Source organism: Fusarium musae, chromosome 5, assembly GCF_019915245.1.
Source record: "Fusarium musae strain F31 chromosome 5, whole genome shotgun sequence".
In the NCBI taxonomy this organism is placed as follows: Eukaryota; Fungi; Ascomycota; class Sordariomycetes; order Hypocreales; family Nectriaceae; genus Fusarium; species Fusarium musae.
The window spans coordinates 4,093,180-4,115,543 of record NC_058391.1 but is presented as its reverse complement, the minus strand read 5'-3'; the positions used below and the strand labels follow the sequence as shown (position 1 = coordinate 4,115,543).

The window sequence follows — 22,364 nt, the reverse complement described above, 5'->3', positions numbered from 1 at the left end:
TCGGTCAATCTTGCCACATTGTGGCTCTTAGAATCAAGTAACGTTATATTGGCACAGGAATACATGGATGTCGCTGGCCCTTGGCCATTTCCTCGTATCCTTGTTGCATCTGTTATTTCATCATATTTCCTTGTAGAGGATAGGAACGAGCATCACAAGCGAGGACGTCGCCTCTTCATCGTTCTCACTAAAATATGCCGTTTAGACGTGGCTATCAGAATTATCAGGGCTTTTGTTCTCGCTATAATAGTGCAATCAATCCAGTGTTGACATGTACTTAAAACGGTAAGGGAATCTAACTGGCTGGGCCTTGAAGTATGTACTTATGCCTCTATATTCAGAGGAAGAAACGAATGTATACGCATATAGTATGGTGCTGGAGATGGTTCAATCCAAAGTATACCCATCGGGCCTCTTACGGAGCATCAGACACCAGAATGGAGTCCAGGTGGTAGCCTGTCGAACCAATGGGACACCTATTTGAAAAGTCAACGCCAGACTTGACCAGCACCAACCGTGCATCACACGTCCAAAAGTCTGCTGTTCCCTCGTTGCCGAACTGGCACTGAAGTGTTTGGATGCCACCTGAACTGACGATAGCGCAATCGATAGGAACAATACCATTCTCTTCGCCAACCGTAGCCTCAACAGCAATGACCGAGCTAAAGTCGCCCCCTATGCCGTACTCAAGGACTTTCCCAGCTTCAGGGCCATTGCCTATCTTGACTTGGCCGGTACGTTGGCTGAAGGTGAAGAATAGGGTAGAGCTGACGTCGGCGGTGAAGGTTAATTCTTCTACGTCGGGCAATGCCGAGTCTCGGAGTACTGCGAAGCCTATGCCGCCGGTGTCTGCGAGGGCAGGGTCATCGTTGCTACGGGAGTATAAATAGATCGATTGGAGTGTCTCAGGCCCCTCGGTGGTGGTCGTAGCTGCAACAGTGGTGGTTGTGGCCTCGGTCGTGGTCTCAGCAGAGGTAACAGGGTTTGTGGTCGTGGTGATATCGACAAGCGCCGTAGTTGTTGTTTCGACCGAAGAAACGCTGGAGGTTGTTTCGACAATCGCAGTTGTTCCAGTCTCGGTCGAGGACTCAGACTCGGTCGGGCCGGTAGTGGTCTGCGTGGCATCGATAGAAGCAGTGGATGTCGCGGTCTCACTTTCGGTCGCTGTCTCGCTAGCGGATGCCACAACAGTTGACGAGGAAACAATCGATGAAGGACGACATGGGCCAGCGTTAGCCAGACAGGCAGACAGCAGGACAACTGTCCCAGTAAGAAGAATGCGCATTGTAACGAATGACGAGGTTAAGGCTGAAATGAGCGACAGAAAGTGAGCAAAGATGAAAACGAAGACAAATCGCAGAAAAATACATTCTCCATTTAGTCTTATACGAAAATTGCCCCCTTTGTTTGTTGACTTAGGCTCAAGGTTGATCGCCCTAGTGCCAATCTAGTTGAGGCTACTGATTGTGGCGGCCATTCCAGCCAGTCAATTGCAGTGTGACTGATAGTGGTAATTACCCTGAATGCACTAATTGGCGCTATCGAATAACTATAAGTAACCCTAAACCACAATGGCCATCGCTCCAACATCAGGTCCTCCAACTAACCGACATCAGTTACCAACTCATTCTTATGTTAATCATAAGTCTCTGAACGACAATGGCCACGGAAATATAACCGACTGCGGAGAACAACCATGATAAAAACACAAGCCGTGAATCCAGCGCCTTGTATACAACCGAGGAATTCGTATGTCGCTCCTCCCAGGATCGTAATCGACTTCCAAAGAGACATGTTTGTCGAGATCATTCTGGTCAAAACCCCCACGATCAGTCTGCGCACGCTGAAAAGACGTGAACACGTAACAATCTTCATCACGATTAAGGCTCATTTCAGAATCAGTCTGACTGCTTTCGTCATCGGAGTCTTCCGGCTGGACAAAAACAGCAACGCCTAGAGGTCCAGGGCCGAGCAAAGTTGCAGTGCAGAGTAGTTTGCCCTGCACTATGGCTTCTTCTACCTTATCGACCATACTGAGCAGCCATTCTTCTGCAGCTGTTGAGGGCACTTCAAGGTCGAGGATTTCGTCCAGCCTGTCTGATAGAACCGGGTATTCAGATTCCAGTTCCTCTGCTAGCCATTCAAGTGGTCGCTTTGTTTGCTGCCGATGCCTCTTCTTTCCGCGAGGCTGAATATATCTGTAAAAGCTAGTCGTTGGGATCTCGTCATCGAGCCGCCATATGTAGCCCTTAGTTTGTACACCCTCTTCAGTTATCACAACATTTGCAAAACGACAACCCTTATTAAAGGTAAGTTTCGCATTTTCCCAAGGACAATCCAACCCGTAGAAGAAGTGCTTGTGTAAGAACTCGGTGATGGTCATTTCCCTGACATCGAGCTTGTCCCGAGGATGATTCCGCAAGATTTCTCCGTTCATCAGAACAAGTGTAAGCAATGATAGACTGAGACTGTGGTTATCGCGTTGGAGCTGCGTGCTGTTCAGGCGTTTTGTATACTGGCAGCAGTTCGCGATGATGGCTAGTCTATCCCACTCCCGTTCTATTTGGCGACTTGTTATATCCTCGATAATGGTCGGAGACATCGACACCGGGGCTGAACCATCGCTGATACGGAGCGAAATCTTATATCGCTTAGCTCGGGAGATAATAGTCGTTAGATGCGGGGGCACAGGCTGGAAATTTGAATAGGCTAGGCAAAGCTCCGTTGATTTTTCATAGAGGTCCTTGGAACTAATCAAAAGTTCTCCGTCCAAAGATTCAAAGTGGTCAGATGACTTTTGATGGTTGAGTGACGACGAGTGGGTAATGAGGAGCTTCATATCATTGCTCGCTCGATAATTCTCTTGATAAGTCCATCCTCTGGAGAACCAAGTATCGGAAGTGATATAATGTAGAAGTTCAAAGGCGTCTCGAGTGCTTTTCCGATATGCCCATGATGACGGCAAGTATCTACCCCGTCGTCTCGTCACAAACCTTCCCGAGAGAATGTCTTTCAGTAGCTGGAGTTCCTCCAAGGTATTGATGTTCCGTGACAGTAGCGCAACTGGGTACTCGCTCAGGCTATAGACTCGGTCCATTGCCTGCATACCTATCTCTTTCTCTTCGCCTTCTTCTTGAATAATGCAGTGCTTGTCTATCCAGAGATACTTGCAGTTGACATAATTCATGTATTGCTTGATCCGGCTGAAGACCGTGTTTCTCACGGATGACGGTTCCAACTGGCCAGACTGAATATTTTGAGCCAAGTACCCGCCATGAGGGACACCGACTTCTTCCGGTGACGACTTCCAAGTGTACGACAGAGCTACGTACTTTCTCGGTGCAAAAGCATTAATTGTTTCCAGATGTAATGTAGGTTGTGTTGAGCTGCTGGTATGATCTTGATCGGTGAAATACAGGCACTTGAGTTTCTTGAGGAACTGCAGAGACTTCTGCTGAGGTACATTGGCAGATTGAATGTGAACTAACTGTGTCGTAATTCTTGGATGTGCGTGCCGCGCTTTGATTTCTAGAAGCGATTTATCCAAGTCGTTGCCATCCCAGAAACCTTCATTGGAACTTAAAGTGTTGGTCTGTGACATTGTCCAATAACTTTCATGAAAGCCGCAATTATGGTGCTAAATATTGTCGAGCAGTGGACATAATTCTTTATCTTTGACTTGAATTTAAGAGTGACAGAATGACAGTTGGAAATGTGATTTGCCTAAATATGTAGTGGCTGTGCAATTAGGCAGCAGTGGGTGGCCTCAAAATCCGATCGTGATACGGATTGGTTGGCAATTGTGGCTTCTGACAATGCATACAATGCCTAAGTCAGATCATGACTAGTTGGATATACCACGAGAAATTGCGAATCTGCGGTGAAATATATCAGCGGCGTTGCTATGAATTTTGTCATTATGGTATGAGCTTCATAGAGGTAACAGGCCCAAGTCCGTGGTGCAACTATTGATTGAGCTGCCACCTCCTATGAAACACCGCTTCCAAGGCCTTCAGATAACCAAGACCATCTAATAGACTCTTACATACAAAGCCATGTTTACACCGATCTTCAATATGTCTTATCGCTACCCGTAGATTACATGCGCAACAGAAAGCCAAGCTATCAACACCGGAACGGGCAATATAGTCCAAGTGATGTTTCGCAACATCAATCATGATATTGGAAATCGTCTCCAGCGCGGCCTCAGAGCTCTTCACCCATCCCTCTCTGTCCACCTCTAGAGAAAACGACCCCGCCGTTGTTAATATCTTCTTGTGTAGAATGTACAGAGACCTATTCATGAGTAAGAAGGAGGATTGCATATGCTGAATTTGTTCATACCTGATCACTGTTGCAATAGTTCCACAACGCAGACCCGGTTCATGTGGTGTCTGTGTCATGAACACAGACATCCGCTCTTGCAGGTCTTTGTCCAAATACTGTAATTTCACAAGTCGCGCTTCAGAGTCGCCTTGTTCAGACTGAACCGTCTCTTTCAGGCAGCGGTCAAGCATATAGATGACTTGCGCCTGTCGACCGAAACTGCTCAGACCGGAAGAGTTCTGAATGGTTGAAGAAGACATGGTGCAGTACGTTGGAATGTATTCACCGTTGGATTCTGTGTCAGATGGTAAAGGAACGTCGGGAGTGGGGCAAGCTGCTATGGGATGTCGACATCCGGTATTGCTGTATTCTAGCAAGATAAATCTGAAATATGTCAGCGCGTTATCTATCACCAATGAGTTACCGGCTGTTCTATATGGAGACACTATACCTTTCCAGCACGATAATGGACCACCATAAATTCCATTCTGACGTGGCTTGCAATCTCGTCTCTTCCTGAACAGTGCCTAGCTTCTCATATGCAGCATCAATGCCAACAACCTGTGCCATTCTGATGCATGCAGCAATAGAGATGTAAGCTGGGTCAATCTGGCCACTAGCATACTCATAAGCCGATAAGATAACGCCGGCCTGAATCAGAGCAACGCTGGCATGCATCATAGCCTGAACTTGAGCGTACAGTGTTTTCACTGTCACATGTACCGCAGAATGGTGGAACAAAGGATCGCCCAAGTCTCTACCAGACTGTAGAGTGACAAGACATATCGCGAGCAGCAGAACTGAAACGTCAGCTCCTGGAAGTCCTCGCCCGCTTAACTCGATATGCTCCTGCAGCCGCCGTGGTGCTATGATAGGTAACCACCTCTGGAAGTTGTCAAGGAAACGTTTCCCGGCCTGAAGGGGAGATTGGCCGACTACTTTGTACACGTAGTGCATGTGATAAGCCATCGTCTTGTCTAAAGTGATAGTGGAGACGGTCATAGGGAATAACGTAAGAGACCATGGCTTGAACACCTCTGCTACATCGTCACTCATTGGCGGTGTATCGCTCTCGGTATCGTACCCGCAGTCGAAACCACGTTTGAAGCAGTAGGAGCAGGTAGGTAGCTCTTTGCCGCATGCTTTCTTCTTTGCTTTGCATATCCGGCAAACCCGGGGTGCTCGTTGCGGTGAAGTCATGGCCTGCGCGGGACTTAAACGCTCAGCAAGATGAGAAATCTGTTTTCGGCCGCCGCTATCACCGTCTTCGGTCTTAAGAGACAATATTTGAAAGGATTAGAAATTGAGTTAGCGAAGGAGGTTCTTCAGCTCCAACATGAGACCTTATGATAGTGGAGACCTGCGGCCGCCGCTTTGCCCACGTCTGGTTTAGTGCAAATGGTCCCGACGATCAAGCCCGGATATAAACTAGGAGACTCTTGGCAACGAGACTGTTTCTTCGGCTTACAGTGCCGAATACTTGCTCATCAACTGAGAAAGATCTTAGAGGCTTTCAACAAAAAGCCAGCTAGCTGCGTAAAGTGAACAACACCAAGACCTTCTATCAAGGTACTCATGAGTAATAAACCGAAAGAGTCAAGATATATCAGGAGGCTTAAATATTGCGATCATGCTGTTGATAGAATTGAGAGCAGTTCTTCATTGTACCAATCGACATCAATCGAGTCACTAATTTTACACCTATTCTCCCAAAGTTTCAACGAAGACACCTGCTTGGATCTCCCACTATGGTGACCTTTAATAAGAATCAGCCAGACTCCGAGCAAAGCGTAATGGCTACTGAACCATTGGCGGTTAAAGAACCGGATTCAACCCGACAATGGTGGCATTGGCACGAGCCTGGTGCCAGCAAAGAAGAGAAGTGGCTAATCTTCAAGCTAGACGCCGCGATTCTCACTTACACTTGCTTGGTAAGGCAAAGCCACTTCTAGATCAACGAATTGTCGCTAACGCACACTAAAAAGACGTTCTTCGTCAAGTATCTGGATCAAACCAATATCACGAATGCTTATGTATCTGGAATGAAAGAGGACTTAAAACTTCGTCAGTAACACACTACTGCAAAATCACCGATATTTAGAGGCTAATGGTTTTCTCAAGATGGAAACGAACTCAACTGGCTGACGACCGTACTTCAACATCGGCATTATCATCGGGGCACCGTTCTCAACAATGATGCTCACCTTTATCAAGCCGCGCTGGTGGCTCCCTGCTTGCACGATGGCTTGGTCACTGCTCGTACTGGGAATGCACAAGGCTGATACTGTCAAGACTCTATATATCTTGCGGTAAGATCCAGTATTATAGATGTCGTAGTAGGGTCACTTATGCCTAAATCTAGGTTCTTCACTGGTCTTTGCGAGTCGGGTGCTATGCCTGGATCATTCTTCATTGTATGGCAACTGAACATCCAAAACGAAAATGCTTACAAGAACCTCGACAGATCGGGAGTTGGTATCGCAAGTCGGAGATCAGTAGGCGGACTACTCTCTTCTGGTTCTCATCGGTGGGCGGACAGATGTTGTCTGCACATATCCAAGCTGGACTGTAAGACTCACTTCACCTGACGGGTACAGACTAACATACCTCAGATATAGGAACATGAATGGTCGTCTGGGTTTAGCTGCGTGGCGATGGCTGTTCATCCTCGACTTTTTGATCAGTGTCCCAGTCGTCATTCTTGGCCTTATTGTTTGCCCTGGTAAGACAGAAGCGTACATCATACTATTTGCGCTTGGCCTAACACGTCACTGGACAGATGAACCGAAGTCCAAGAAAGTCTGGTGGATTACTGAACAGGAGAGGCAGCGATGTATCCAGCGAATGGCCGATGAAGGCCGAGACGCTGGAAATTTTCACTGGGATCGTGCACTTATCAAGCAGGTTCTGACATCTTGGCAACTTTATGCGTTTTGCCTTGCATGGGCGTGAGCAACCCTCCTCTTGTTAACTTGATTGACACTGCTAACTGACCATAGGTTCATGGAACTCACTTGTGGTGTAAACCTTCAGCGATGGATGACACTGTGGATCAAGTCTCTCCGAATTGATGGAAAGCCCAAGTACAGCACCGAGAAAGTCAACGCGATTCCTACGGCGGTCGGATGTACAGTACGTCATCTCATTCAGACTCATCTTCTTCATGCTAACCATCATTCTGCTAGGGCCTTGTCTGGATGCTTCTCAGTGCATTCATTGCAGATAGCTATCAGAATAGGGCTCTCCCGATCTGCATTCTGGGCTGCGTGCAGCTGTTCAGCTACATCGTGCTTTTAGTTTGGCCAGACAACGAGTCCTTCTTGATGGCAGCTTATTACCTTGCCAGTGCATACAGCGCGCTGTCCCCGCTGATATCTGCCTGGTTGAACTCCAGTTGCGGCGGGAAGAGGCAGCTTCGCGCCCTAACAACGGGACTGATGATCTCTATTGGATAGTGAGTTTCAATGACATCCCAACCAATTGGTCAATCATCAGAGTGACAAGTGACAGCTGACAACCATATCCAATTAGTGCCGTTGAAACTGTTGCTCAGCAAGAGATGTTTCCTATTTCACAGGCCCCGGAGTTCAAGCAGACTCACGGATATGCATTTGGGGTTGCATGGATAGCCGTCATGATTGTCTGGTGCTCTGCGGGTCTCCCGCTATTAGAACGATATTGTTCAGCTGGCCAAATGAGATCCTCGAGTTAAAAGAAGAAAATGAATTAACGCTTGTTGAATTTCATATGCTCCTCAGCTTCCTATGCTTCATGTGTATTCGCCCTGGTCCTCCTTCAAGCATATCTCCATGGCCCTACTTGCTGATTGGAATGCTCTAAACGAATTCAACGAAGACCCTCGGGAAGACCCTGAGGCCAGCGACCGAGTCATCGTGGGGTTGCTGCTCAGTATGGCGAGATACTGCTGATGGTTTAAGTACCTCGAAGAGTACGATGGCGAGTTGGTCGATCTGCTTGACGCTAAACTGCCCAGATTGTTTATCCGAAAATCGCCATGCAATGGAATGGCCTGCGGGAGCTTTTGAGTCAAGTTATCTCTTTGCTCTTTGAATACAAACTTTTCAGCTGTCCTCTGATAAAGTTGGACACTCTCGAGATTTCCGTTCTCCTCTGGATGCGAATCAAGCCCCGCGTGACGGTTGAAAAAGTAGGTGATAAAATCTTTTTTGACGGTTCGTGCTGGACTTATTCTGATCTTGTCGATTGTCTGCAGATAGAGCCCGCAGATAGGTTCACCACCATCATTTCCTGTCTTTGAGACATTCCGGAAGACCGGAGATGAGCGGGCAGTTATATGGACAATCATCTCACAAATAACAGCTAGGAAATGCGTAGGAGATAGTCCGGATATCTCGTTTTCGTCCAACCAAGACCGGAGGTTTGCACCATTTGATTTCACATTGCTCCAGAATTTCTCATTGCTCGAGAATTTCTCATTGCTCCAGATAAAAGCAAAGAGAAATCCAGCCTCTTTCCATATATCATAACGCCCCTGTTGATGCAGGGGTCGGCAAATGTTCTGTACAGCTTTACTGACATTCTGATGTAAAAAGAGGCTGTCAAACTGAAGAGCACCGCTTGGCAGCCCTTTTCCAACCAGCTCAATCCACGTCTTACATAACCCCAAGCATGCCCTCATTGCATTCATAAACAGCAGATCGTTTGTGTCTAACCTGTCGACAAGATCATCCGGCTCGCCGGTCTGTTCTAGGAGGCGAATAATAGACCACATGTCGAGAGAATTGCTGGGGTTTTCTGATAGTTTGTTTTTATCTCTGCGATGTTGTGGGAAAAGCTTGTCAGTGTTGCTTCTTGGAACTCGATTTTCTTGTTTATCGAGGGTCTTGCCCGATCTTTCTAGCCAGTAAATGGCGTCCTCAAAGAGGTAACAGCAAGTTAAATACCCAACTCGCGACATGTTGATATAATTTTCAAAAGAAGCCCGGACGAATGTCTCCGAGCGTATATGAACTGGCCCTGCTCCATACAGTTTTGTGGTCTCCAGTGTCTGCAGTCGGCTAAGAGAGATCTCATGAAGGCTTCTTTCTGTGTCGCATGGAAAGCCATCGCTTACGGTCTGTGGCTCCGAATGGTTGGTTGAGGGAGGCACTTCAGAAACAAATCTTCTCCCAGAGTATGAACGCTGCTCATGGCTCTCAGGATCCGTAGCACACTCTCTGCCAGTCTGAAAGCCGACTTCAGTCTCGTCAATCGTGTCGAGAGCATCCGGCTCGAAATCAAAGAGTTCTTCCAGTGGAATGAGTGAATTGGGTGGATTGGTTGGATACGGGGCCTCTGCCTCCTCAGTGATGGATCCAGGAGGCTGTATCCTCTGTTGGACTTGTCGAGGTTGCTTGTAAAAGCCCCAGCGTTTCATGGCTTTGGAGAATTGGTTGATACTAAATTACCTTTGGTCAGGAACACCGGAGATGATACTAAGCTTGACTTACGACAACGAAAACCCATGAGAATCTTGAAGATAGTCCAGCACTTCTGCGCGCGTCTTGTTTTGGTCTAGATAAAGCTGCTGAATGATGCGTTTGTATGCGTCAACAGCCTCATTTGGCACGTCTCGGGCCCGATGCGTTGGCCCGTAAACCCATTTCAAGTCAGAGAAACCCATATTTCTACAAGGAAAGAACTATAAACTGAGGCGCGAGGCCAGAAATGTACAAATGAAGTGTGTGTATGATCACGGTGAGGGAGAGATAGGGAAAAGAAACCAGAGCCCAGGTCACTTCAGCTCGCTTTATGCTGGATGATTTGCCCATTGAAGCTACGTACCGACGGATCACGTTCTTCAATGTCGATTGGTTTGGGAGGACAACTGAAGGCCGCTATGCCAAAAAGAGGAAGTTCCAATGATGACGCCAAGAGGGTTGTTGGTGAATTGACGGCGCTAATCCTTAAAAGGAGATTCAAAACTCATCATTCTATTTTATGAATCGTGCACATTTCCTTTATGCAACCTCAATCCCATTATGACGCCCAGCATCTAGGTTGCCAAGTCAATGCCTTACCTCGTATCGGCATCTAAAGTCTGCTGTATCCTCTGGCTAGGTAACCACTTCTCTGCCGGGGTAAACCACCAAGTTAACAAGGCTAGGATCGTAGTGCCAGCCATGATGATGGGTGCATAATTCAGCGACTCGGCCGTGACTGGAAAGACATATGGCGAGTACAGTACAGCTACCACCCAGCCATTCCAAAAGACCGCAATGACTTGAAAAGGTTTGCTGAGACGCCCTAGACTCCATGCTGGCTTGGGGAAATTCTTGGGTGTTAGGAAGAGTCGCGCAAGGGCGATGAGACCGTATGCAGCTGCTGATGGCACGCCAGCGGCGGATACCAGGGAGGTGAATGCTACCGCCGATGGTAGGATGGTGCAGGTGATGATTGAGGCGACACCCCAGACGACGTAGACAGCGTTACGAGGTTGGCCCCCTTCTACCTTGGACACCCAACTAGACCAAGGCAGAACTCCATCTCTTGCCACCGCAAATACCAGTCGAGAAGCTGCTGTGACTGCGATTGCGGTGTTCTAGTACGAGTAAGCTACATCGTTTTCCTGTATGGTGTGACCAGGAAGACTTACAAACCAGAGTGCCAGTATGCAAACAATGTTCATGACGATATGTCCACCCTCACCGAGGATTGCAGCATATACTGAGACGAATGGCTGAGGACCGCCATAAGAGAAGAGTGTTTTCGCATCGGGCTGTAATGGTTTTAGCAAGCAGCCCATACACTCCAAATGAGCGATCACTTACCACGCAGAACAAGAAGAGAATGACCACGATAAAGCCGCCGATACCACTCACGACAGTACTCCAGAAAATGCCCCTAGCGGCTGCAACTGAAGCGTTCTTGGTCTCTTCAGCTACATGACCAGATGCATCAAAACCAATCAAGACGCCAGCAGTAGCAAGGTACGAAAGACACCAGTTCCAACCAGGTGGGGCTCCAGTGCCGTTATACGTCGTCATGAAAGCATCGTGTGTTGATCGGAAGCCAAGAGTGTTGCTTGTAGCGATGGGGAGCCAAATTAAGTTGAGGATGAAGTCGAGAATCACAATGCCACTCGACAACCCGAAGATCCACTTAAAGTATCGAGCTGCTGGGGTTAGAAGTGCTACAGAACGTGGTGAAAAGAGACTTACGGGGGAGTAGGTTCCAGATGCAGGCTAATGCGAGCATTATCTCGGTAAGGATCCATTGGACCGCTCGAAACTTGACGCTTGAGGAGTCGGATGGAAAGTCTGTGTTGAAGACGACAATTTCCTGAGAATGTCAGGCATATCTCAACCTGTTGTTCCAAAGTGACTTACCGAGAGCATGTAGTTCACAGCAGCTTGTGTGTTGCCTAAGTATCACAAATGTGAGAACCCATCAAAGTGGCATAGAGATTCATACTCACTAGCGCAGAAGGTCGTCCAAGCAGTCGTAGACCACCAAGCAACAACAAAGCCAAACAACCTGCCATAGCGAGGACCGCCAGCCTCAGCAGCCCAGAGATAGATGGACCCAGCTAGGGGCAGGGAAGAGCAGATCTCGGCGATGACTGCGGCGGTTATGAAGGTGAAGACACATGTCACGATGTAACTCGTCCTTTCGGAGGGATTAGTTGAGTGACGGAGACGTGCGGAGCAGGACTCACCAGTATGCTAAATTACCGCCTGCCGCGATGCCAGTTGAGAAAGTAACGCGCACGCCTCCGATGAAGTAGAGGGCAGCTGTGTCGTATTAGAGTCTGTTGGCGCGGTTCATTGGTTGGAGGGACTGACCAAATGTGGTGGCGAAATTGTGAAATTGATTGAAGCTGCGTTGTAGAACCTGGTATCAATCAGTCACTATTTGTTGAGCATGGCGTTCTTCCATTAAATACAGGTTTGTATCCTAGTTTTTCCTAAAACTTCTGGGTCAGCGTTGAGTGTTCTATCTGACGGAGCGAATTGCTGGATCACCAACCAGAAGAATATCGTCGGATGCGTTGTCGCTTGAGTTGCCTCCTGCATTTCCGCCCGTGTCGACGGGGTTATCCTGGACATCCTCCCGTATTATCGACATCGCTGCTTTCAGTGAATTTGTCAATTATAGGTGTTGATTCAGTCCGACGTGAATTTTAAAGGAATAAAAGTGTGAAAACCTTTAGGGTACCTGAGGTATTTAGCTCGCGTATGACAGCCGGCTCATCCGGCACAGCACCCTTGCTAGTAAAACTCAACGTGAACGCATTCTTCCAAGCGAAAATCACTCCACTAATAAGACATCGAGTTCCATAATTACTTTACAGCTTCCACCACTGATAACTGAATGATAACACTGGTGCTAGGATAATATTTTCTTAGGTTCGTTTGCTCATTTAAAATAGCCGATGCCAAGCACGTCATCCCACTTATAACCGTTTGATCGAAATTCTAGACTCGGCGAATGAGACCATGTACGGAGTAGCCAATGTTGTGATAGGATGAGTTTGCCTGATGGTTTATATGCTATTTATTAGCCAGTCTACGGATAACATGTATCGCGATGAAACGCACCAATGAGGTATATATAAATAAAGACATTGACTGATTAAACTACGGCTGTTAGCTACTTTGATTGGTTAGCTAGAGTTAAGTTACTCAGCAAATGATAGTGAGCATTTATGGAATCGTTGAAATTTAAACCGCTTCGTTCGTTTGAGATATGGTCTAGCGCTAATAGCTATTTCCCTCGTTACTAGCTGATTTTATCGTCGCTGATAAGCTAACTCCAAGCACTGAGAATACCACCGACTCCGCTCCTTGCAACTATACAGCGAAGCACGAACCCAATCAACGTGTTCTGATAATGAGACACATACCTTTCAACTGACACAGAAGACGTTATTGAGTAGCAAATGATATAGTCAGATCATACCGGCAGTGAGGAGTGTAGAGCACAACATGGAACTGCTAGTTATAGAAATCAATAATCTGCCCCGTTATCTAATCAAGGCTAAGGATATCGAAGTGAATAAATGTTGAGTTTTATCATTTGGCATGCTGTATTTATGCCTGTAATTAACTCTCACGGCTACAGATATCTTAGTACGTGTAGATCTATAGGGAAATGACATACAACAATGACAACATTATCACTGGCTGCTGGCTGTCAATTGCAGGTGCTAATATTATCACGATAAAGTTTACTGAAGAATACGAAATTACAAGAGGGAGTGTTATAAAAGATACTTAAGGTATTTACTTTATCTAGCAGTCTAGCTTAAAGCTTTTTACTAATTAAAGTAAATATATATACTTTTTAATAGAAATTACCTTAATAATAAGCTCGGTTTTAGTATATAGAGTATATTATTAATAATAAAGTAATAAATATTCTATATACTACTAAATAGTATATTAAACTAACTTGAGGAAAAACAGTATAATCTATCTCTACTTTAAATAAAGCTTAAATATCTTTTTAAGATCAAATTTCTTAAAGCGCCCTTATTATATCCTGAAGTTACCCTTTATAATGTTATTACCTTATTCTCAGTTAAGACTTATAGCTGGGATCCTAAATTAGCAGAGAGAACTTTTGGTGACATTTTCCAATAGCGCTTGCACGTTAGTCTGCGGCTGAAAACAATGTCTTAGGCGCCCAAAATCGATGCGTTATTGGGACTGCTGCAGGGCGTTGGCGAACCTCAGCCAACCATGTTGCCTCTTTTCCCGCGTCTTTGGGTGAGACCAAAGAATGAAAGAGGCTGCTTATTCCCCCACGCAAGCTATTTGCTCATAAAAGATGTGCCACGCACCCCGCTACAAGGCTCTGGCATTTTCGCCTTGATCTTCTTTCACGTTACTCGCAACCGCAGACCAATTGTTTGCGTTGTCTCAGCGTCTGCGATGGCGAAACCCGATTACGCGGAAATATGTCGCGACATACGATTGCAATTTACTATCAAGTTCGAAAAAGCAGAAACAAAGGACAAGTTCGCGACAAGAGCAATGGTCAGAGATGTTCTATCACAGTCTGTGCTGAAAACGCTGTACGAATCCACTTGGGATGAGGAGGACACTTCGGGGACAGGCCCTAACACTGTTGACACCTTTGTTCGAAGTATAGAGAAGAAAATGCTGCACGACTTTTTAGCTGTTTTATTATACGCAAAATGCTCAATCGAGGCCGCAAAAGTATTTACCAAAAAGCTTGTATTCGGAAACATGGCACAAGAACAGCAACAATATAGCGAAACTCCATATCTGCTCCCAGCGACCGAGGATTATCTTGAACGTCTCTTCGACCGTTTCGACACCTACGATTTCTTCTCTGAGCAACGCCCTTTCTGTACTATCGTACTTGGTGGACCAGGAGTCGTCACGATTGATCAAGACGATAAGCGGTCTCTCCCATGGCTAGACGAGAGGCATATCGGTTCCGGTGCTTTCGGAAGCGTGTATGAGGTCAAGATACCTAAGAACCATTTGACCATGCAACAAGACTTCAATCAAACCAACTCAATGGCCAAGCTGGTCGCCCGAAAAGACTACATAGTCGCCAAAAACATGGAAGAGAATTTTGAGAAAGAGGTGAAATCTATTCGAGACATCTTCAGTGCCAGCTCCAAGCACAATAACATTCTCGAGAGCTTTGGCACTCTTGTCATCAGAGGGCCAGAGCCAAAGTTCAGTCTACTCATGCCACTAGCGGACATGGACCTACAGAAGTACATGGAAGACAATCCAGAGATCCCAACCGATGACAGATGGGCCCGACAGCGTATAATTAGCGCCGCTATAGGACTAGCAGGTGGACTTGAGTTCCTCCATAGCCAGATGACTACGGTCAGAGGCGATAAACTGGTTTGTTACCATATGGATCTCAAGCCTAGCAATATCTTGGTGTTTCTACATAAACCACGAATGAATGGTACTGGCACAGAGGACAGAGACTATGGCATGATTTGGAAGCTTAGCGACTTCGGCCTGTCAAGAGTCAAGATCAGAACACAACCGGAAAAGAATTTAGACAGCCTCTTCGAAAGGAAAATCATTGACCAGTCCACCGAAGCATCACCGACCGAAAACCTGCGAGGAAGCGGTACATACCTACCAATTGAAGCTCAAGACAAATCAAAGACGATGAACCAAAAGAGTGACATTTGGTCTTTGGGCTGCGTTATTAGCGTCTTATTTACCTACATGGAAGAAGGGTACTCAGCTCTGGAGGGATACAGCGATTCCCGACGCAAGTATAACAAGCCTCACAAGATGGTCGACGTCTTCTACCAGGAGAACAGGCCTCGCAGAGGTGCCAGTTTGAACGAGGCTGTCAAGGCCCAACACACCAAACTTATTGAAGCCGCAAAGAAACGAAACACGGCTGAAGGCGAAGCGGTTTCGTATATACTCAGGTACCTGGAAAATAATGTTTTGGTCATTGATCAAGGTGACAGATGCAAAGCAGAATCGATAGTTCAATGCCTAGGAAAGACATTGAAGAAATGTCAAACTGCAGAATCGTCAGTCAGGCCTAAATCTCCCGCAGAAACACCATATTCCTTACGCCAAAAACTTAAAGGGTATGCACATGAATTCCAACTTCAAGTCATCAAGACTAATAATATCTAGTGTCATTTCCCATGGTTTTCGCAAGGAGCGTTCTTCTATGCCGGTAGATATCCACTGCTGGCGACTGGACATAGACAAGTCTACTCGTTTTAAAGACTGTCGGAGTTCGCCAAATGGTCGATTGATAGCGTACTGGAATCTTAAAGTCATCATGGTATTCGACAGAGACACCACGATATCTAGAACCAATTCCAGCAGTACCTCCCTCATGGGCTTTAGGACAACCTCGACGGAAATCGAGCAAGATCGGGCTCTGAGAAACGTCGGACAACATCTACTAACCGGAGTAAGCTCCTGGAAGGCTCTGGGGATGACAGACTCATACTTAGTTGCTGTTACAACGGAGGCCAAGGCATCAGAAGTAAGTTTAGAGTTGCAAGAATACTTACATCAGAGTCATATGGCTAACGCAGCCTGTCAGTGCTTTGTGTTCGATATTCAATCAGATCAAACGCTCCGAACGTACAAAAAGTTCACGTTGCCATATACTGGATTTCACAGTTTGACAGCATCACCAAACGAAGACGCGATAGCTTGCATCCTGAATAATAACAATCAAGCATCATTACTGACCACAGCGATCGATACGGGTCTACCTGGATCAACTGCCCCGTCAGCTAGGTGAGTAAGCTACTCTGCCATTTCATACTCTGCTGATATGATTGCCAGTCTATCGGAAGCAGAAACTCGTGTCAACGAACGAAGGCCAATCGTTTTGGACTATCCCACGTCACAAATCGAGCATATAGCCCTAAGAACAAAGAATGAAGGTTATATTATCGTTCGCGGCTCATCGACCCTGTCGGTGAGTTTATTCACAATCAGTCCCCCGAGGATGGTAAAGCAAAACTTGCTACTTGGAGTAAGTTATTCGTCGGCAGTCTACTACATAACCTAACAGCGTCGCTCCTAGTCTATGGGTAGCTCTATGGAAAGACTGTTTACGGACATGGTGTTTTTCCGAAGCGGAGCAGACGAAGCTAAATCCGAAATCATTGTGGTTGCACAAGCTCAAAAAATCTTTCATTTGAAGTTCACAGGCACCAGCACAGCCGCCTCGAGCGTTGCATATCTCCCAGTTGCACGCTATCGTATTCTTAAGATTGCGACAAATGGACAAGTAATGGTGGCTCTAGGAGCACATTCGGACAGCAGCTACTTTGTTCTGCTAGAGGTAAAGCTCTTGAGTCCCACAGTTCGTCCGCAACTTCGGAAGATCGCTGAGCTTAAAGAGGTCTCGACATCCTGCCAGCCTAAGCTGAGTGTAATTGGAGAATGGAATGAGCCAATCGCCTTGATCACGACCGCGACACCTGATGGACAATATCGTGTGTATCACAAGAATCTGATTACTCTAGCCAATCATAATACTTAAGATATGTGGTCAATGCCACGCTCTTGCTATATGCTACCTAACTCCATGTCATCACACACCTTTCTCCTTCTTACTTGCATGAGGTTCTTGAAGCTTAGAAACTTTTCTTTTACACGACTGAGAAGAGTCTTATCTAGAAGAACATGATATAAGATGTATGTGCCGATAGTAAGAGCAGCAGACGATAGAAAGTATATCCAGATCATGGAGGTCATCACGATCTGATGTCCGTTATCGTCAAGATCGAAGAAGTTCATCCCGAAGAACGTCTGTCGTCTGTCAGTACAGCAAATATTGAATGGCCCGAGTTGGGACTTACTGCTACAAATGATGCAGGCAAGTACAATAGAGTCAAGGTCGTAATAAATACAGCAGACTTGTTTAAATGAAACATGCTGTCATTTTGAGCTTTAACGTACAACTGCTCCCGGAATGACAGACTGTTTGCAAGAAGCTGTGTGTTCTTTTCAGCCAGTTTCTGTAGAAACTCCGCCACTCTAACATAGGCACGGCAGTTTAACTGATGATTCTGAAATTCTGTCATGGCCAATATGGCTGAGTCTCTGTCATGCCCAGTCAAATCAAGAGACCAGTTGCGACAGAGAGAGGATAAACATTCCAGCAGCTCGTTCGAACTTCCCAGGATGACTTGTGTTTGGAGTAATCGGCTCTCCAGATAGGTCAAGTCGGGGAGAGTACGATACTCGGCTTCTGTCAATTCCTCGATCCGCGTAGCTACTGCTTTGTTCACCTTGGAAGCTGTTAGAAGGGTAGTATATCGTGAGAGGTATACATACGATAGGGAGAACCTTTTTCTCCAGGTGCAAATTGTACAGCCTCCAAGAAGAGAAATATGTGTTAAAAACTTCCTTGTGTAGCCAAAAGAAGTCCTTCGGGGCGTTTCTGGAGACATCAGACACACAGTCCTGAACGGTTTGATGCAACCTGGAATCCGATATAGGATTAAATACAATACAAAGGTTCTGTTTAGTTTCGTTGTTGAATCTCTGGTGGATACCGGTCTGTCTAATGATCCAAGTACTCACAGCAGCCTTGAATTCAGGATACCGAATTGTATATGATACCTCTAGATCAATGGTGAGTTACTCAAGCTGTCCACTATAGAATTGCTTACCAGTAACTGGCCCATCCCGAGACAGTGTGAAAGGAATACAAAATGTAGATTCAACGTCGAAGTCTTTCGCGTAAAAGCAGGAGGCCACATCCCAAATCGGAGGGCTCAATTTGAACTTGTCAACAAGAAAGCTAAACATGAGCTTGGTGCATTCCAACGGCTTCCAAGATTGGCGCTGGCATATCGATCTGGTTGCCCCGCATCAGCACGGTATCTCCCACGGAGGTAAAGCTCCTACAATACTGTACGTACATAAAGTGGTAGGGCTGCTCAAGGATTGCAGTGCGGCTGAAGTGGGACTGTATCTGCTCCAAGGTCGAGAACTGATGGACCTCAGCCGCAGAGGATTCTTCGTCCGATACCCCTGCACCTGTGCTGATGACCCTGATTGGCTCAGTGACCTCATGGATGAAGCATGAGTGAGACACTTCCATTGAGAGAAGAGATAACGGGGCAGTTTGCGAGGAATTTTGATGGAAAGACAACTATACGAACTGTTGGAATAGAGGAACTCAAAGTCTTTACAATTTATATCAAATCCATAGAAAACTAGGCGTTCAATTATCTGAATCACTATAGCCATTGTGCCTCACAGCCTGATCGTGCCCGATCATGCCCATCAAGCCCGCTATAGCCGCCACGCTGGGGTCAGCACACCCGATACGTTCCTTGTCAGTATCATCAAGATCGAAGAATCATGGCGGGCCTTGTCGTCGTCAGCTATCGCCACAATCGATCTCGCAATTACGCTTACTCGAGTTCACTCTGTGATTTTGTCAATAACAAATAGGCATCAAGTGCACATTCTCGAACCACCATACCCGTGTTACTTGTCTCGGGGCTTTAAATGCCCACTGGTCGTTAGTCATCTTTAAGCGCAAGTCAGTCGCGGAAAGCCCAGGGGCAAAGGGACCGACGCTTACACGCAGCCCAAACTCGCCATTCTGCTCGGGAAAGAGTTCTTTGAGTATTCTCTGCAACTTGACTCCATCGTAGTAGCGACTGTCGAAGACTTGATGTACCTCGTCCTGTTTGGGGTTGGGCATAGTTGCTTTGCTTTGCTATTGAGGTGAATCGCTTTTTACGTATTGATCAAGATTGGCTCCTTTGGAAGGGTTTTTCTTAGGTTGCATTTGTGAAATCTCTAGTTTCTATAAGTGCTTACTTCGCGCCCGCGCGAAGCATTTGAGCAGCTTCCGCCGACACAATCGCAAGTGACACAGGACTGGACTTTCAGCCCTTGTACAACCTGAGTGCGGGGTTGGATATGATAAGAGGGACGAAAACTCGTATTTACACTTGGCGAACCGCCCGATCATAGTGCTTTCATGCATCAAGAGCTTTGTTTGGTCATTACTGCAAGTGTGATAAGCCTCTTATGCATGTTTCATCACAAGCCACCTGCAAGAGGCCAATATTTCGATCTCGATCATATCACTATTGGCTAGGCAGTCGTGGACTAATCATCAATATTATGCATCTTCTTCCAGTTATGGTATTCCAGCTGCCCAGCTAGTGTAAACTCATGCAGCCCTCCTTGAAAAGCAATCAGAGGCTTGCGGCAGAAAATGACCGGGCCCAGACCTGGCTGCCAAGAGGGGGCTTGAAAAATGACGACACTCCGCAATCAGGCACCAGGAAGCCTTTGGCAAGATATGGAATTCAGGTAGTCCATCGCAGTGGTTTACTGCCTTCGTACCCTTTTGGTGCTATTGATTGTTAACAGGCGGCTCAACACATCCCTCGTTCAACATGATATGCCGGCGCTACGCTGTGAAAGGATTTCTTGCCATTGAACTCTCATACTGCTAGGTCTTGTTTCTTGAGATTACTCCTGGAAGCTTATGCGGGGTTTTGGGGCTTAGTCCCTCTGATCTGCCTCGCTTCTTGTAACCGCCAGTCTCACGCCTCGGCGCTTCGGTAGGCGAACCACTGCACCAGACATAGCCCCATCAACATTCATTTCTCTCTTCTTAAATGAAGATCCCCAGCTCGCCGTTCCAATGATCTATCGTCTTTAAAGAAATATTCTTGTCAACAAAGATGTCCCAAAACGCGCGGGGTCTGGGAGACACGCTCCCAGCTATTCCTTTCACTGTGTTCTCTTCCAATCATGAGCTTCTTGACAGCGGTTCAACAGCCAGCAACGTATGTCGTGCTAGGGGTACCTCTGATCAGCCCGACTCTGCCGGTGATGTTCAAGATGCTTCAAACAGATTTGAAACAATTGATGGAGGAAACACAAAAGCACCTCAGCCTCCTATTCACACAGTTCGCCGCAAACTTGAGGGTATTCATATCTTTGTAAGTCATCATTATTGTTAGAAAGTAGATTCGAATGTCTTAGACCTAACATTAAAATAGATGATTGCCGTAAACGGCACACTTGGCACAGGTCTGTATGTTCGAAGTGGTCAGATCCTCGAGCTTGGAGGACCCCTGGCTGTAATATTCTCATTTTTGCTTCTTGGCATTTTGACTTGGGCGGTGATGCAATGCATCGCCGAACTTCTTTGTCTATGGCCAGTCCCAGGAGCAGCCCCTTTATTTGTGAAGAAGTTTGTGGATAAAGAACTAGGGAATACTGTTGGCATCGCGTATTGGTATACACAGAAATATGAGCCATAAGAATTGGACCACGACTAACTCATCGCAGGTATACATACTCTATAGGGTTCGCCGCCCTGATCGCCACATCTGCGACTGTCCTCAACTACTGGGCCGCAGGAATTACCGGATTCAGTGAGGGATTCGCCTACGTTGCACTACCATTGATACTTGTAATGATAAATTCGGTCAAAGTCGAGGTATGTCGAGTCACGCACGGACATACTTTAATATGGTGTCTGACCTTTGACAAGATCTACGGCTGGATTGAAGTTGTCACCGGAGTCATCAAACTCACCTTCTTAGTCATCATCATTATCTGCCTTCCTATAGCCATATTCAAGTTTCCCAAAAGTACAGAAGATGGTTCTGAGTCAACAGGTGACTTGATATCTTACACGACAGAGGCATAGATGCTAATTCCCACGATAGCTAAAGCACCCAACAGCACAAGGTCAAGTAAGTATTCAAAGCAACGAATCTAGATCTTGCAGAAACATGAGCTAATAAACTCCACCATATAGGTTGGGACACCCCCTTCAGCGAATACAATGACAAGGTTGCCGATAATTGGTTTGAAGCGTTCATGCAAGCATTTCTAGAATACAAGCAGCAAGGGGAACCCGCTAATTCTCATCAGGATGTGCCTGTCACTAGGTATCTTTGCATACGCCGGAATCGAGAACATTGCGGTCTCCGTGATTGAGGCCCGCTGGTTTCGTGAACCATCATCGAAAGCCTCAAGTAGAGGCTCTTCAGGGATAATTGGGGGTCGGGCTGCAACATCACCGCAAAGAGAAGAAGCCTTGCCTCGTAAACACAACTCAGCTCGAGACTACGTCAAACGAACGGTTGGGTTCACTGCAGTTGCTCTACCAATACTGGTAGCTTTTGCGTACACCATCAGCGGGTTATTCGTGTCCTTAGGTCTCAAAAGGGACGACTGCGGTCTTCAAAGGCTTAGTTGGTTGAAGGACGAAAAGTGCGACGAGCCCGAGACTAACAAGGAGGGCTTTACGTACTCGCCTTTCATTCTCATCGTAAAAGCGTCAACGATTCCCAATCTTGACCATGCTTTGAACGCTTTTATACTTTTTACAGCGCTCACGTGTGCTAATACTAATCTGTATGTCGCGTCTAGGACACTTTTCGGCATAACGCGGAACATCTGTTCTGATAAGTCGATGCCAGTAGCTTTGGCCTGGTTTGGTGTTACAAATCGTGACAGGGTACCACTGCGGGCGATGGTGGTCACTGCACTTGCTTTCTCTTGGGTGCCATTTCTTCGAGGAACGAAAGA

At 46.5% G+C, this 22,364-nt stretch overlaps 7 protein-coding genes across 7 annotated transcripts; 4 read left to right on the top strand and 3 right to left on the bottom strand.

The window, feature by feature from the left end:
* Positions 1 to 120: 120 nt before the first annotated feature.
* On the bottom strand, positions 121 to 1,285 carry J7337_007767 (uncharacterized protein; the record flags this gene model as incomplete). The annotated part of the gene is made up of 2 exons (XM_044825398.1): positions 121 to 187; positions 420 to 1,285. 2 exons carry the CDS (start codon positions 1,283 to 1,285, stop codon positions 121 to 123), a joined length of 933 nt encoding a protein of 310 aa, XP_044681055.1.
* Positions 1,286 to 4,758: 3,473 nt separating this feature from the next.
* Positions 4,759 to 5,328, bottom strand: J7337_007766 (uncharacterized protein; the record flags this gene model as incomplete). Its single annotated transcript, XM_044825397.1, has 1 exon — positions 4,759 to 5,328. One exon carries the CDS (start codon positions 5,326 to 5,328, stop codon positions 4,759 to 4,761), a length of 570 nt encoding a protein of 189 aa, XP_044681054.1.
* A 1,620-nt stretch (positions 5,329 to 6,948) lies between these two features.
* On the top strand, positions 6,949 to 7,564 carry J7337_007765 (uncharacterized protein; the record flags this gene model as incomplete). The annotated part of the gene is made up of 3 exons (XM_044825396.1): positions 6,949 to 7,274; positions 7,326 to 7,458; positions 7,553 to 7,564. The coding sequence occupies 3 exons, from the start codon at positions 6,949 to 6,951 to the stop codon at positions 7,562 to 7,564; spliced, it is 471 nt and encodes a 156-aa protein (XP_044681053.1).
* A 2,799-nt stretch (positions 7,565 to 10,363) lies between these two features.
* Positions 10,364 to 11,544, bottom strand: J7337_007764 (uncharacterized protein; the record flags this gene model as incomplete). Its single annotated transcript, XM_044825395.1, has 4 exons — positions 10,364 to 10,888; positions 10,943 to 11,065; positions 11,118 to 11,461; positions 11,508 to 11,544. 4 exons carry the CDS (start codon positions 11,542 to 11,544, stop codon positions 10,364 to 10,366), a joined length of 1,029 nt encoding a protein of 342 aa, XP_044681052.1.
* Positions 11,545 to 14,222: 2,678 nt separating this feature from the next.
* On the top strand, positions 14,223 to 15,853 carry J7337_007763 (uncharacterized protein; the record flags this gene model as incomplete). Its single annotated transcript, XM_044825394.1, has 2 exons — positions 14,223 to 15,718; positions 15,805 to 15,853. The coding sequence occupies 2 exons, from the start codon at positions 14,223 to 14,225 to the stop codon at positions 15,851 to 15,853; spliced, it is 1,545 nt and encodes a 514-aa protein (XP_044681051.1).
* A 302-nt stretch (positions 15,854 to 16,155) lies between these two features.
* Positions 16,156 to 17,322, top strand: J7337_007762 (uncharacterized protein; the record flags this gene model as incomplete). The annotated part of the gene is made up of 4 exons (XM_044825393.1): positions 16,156 to 16,308; positions 16,526 to 16,568; positions 16,631 to 16,752; positions 16,861 to 17,322. The coding sequence occupies 4 exons, from the start codon at positions 16,156 to 16,158 to the stop codon at positions 17,320 to 17,322; spliced, it is 780 nt and encodes a 259-aa protein (XP_044681050.1).
* Positions 17,323 to 20,500: 3,178 nt separating this feature from the next.
* Positions 20,501 to 21,085, top strand: J7337_007761 (uncharacterized protein; the record flags this gene model as incomplete). Its single annotated transcript, XM_044825392.1, has 2 exons — positions 20,501 to 20,761; positions 20,822 to 21,085. The coding sequence occupies 2 exons, from the start codon at positions 20,501 to 20,503 to the stop codon at positions 21,083 to 21,085; spliced, it is 525 nt and encodes a 174-aa protein (XP_044681049.1).
* Positions 21,086 to 22,364: the final 1,279 nt, after the last annotated feature.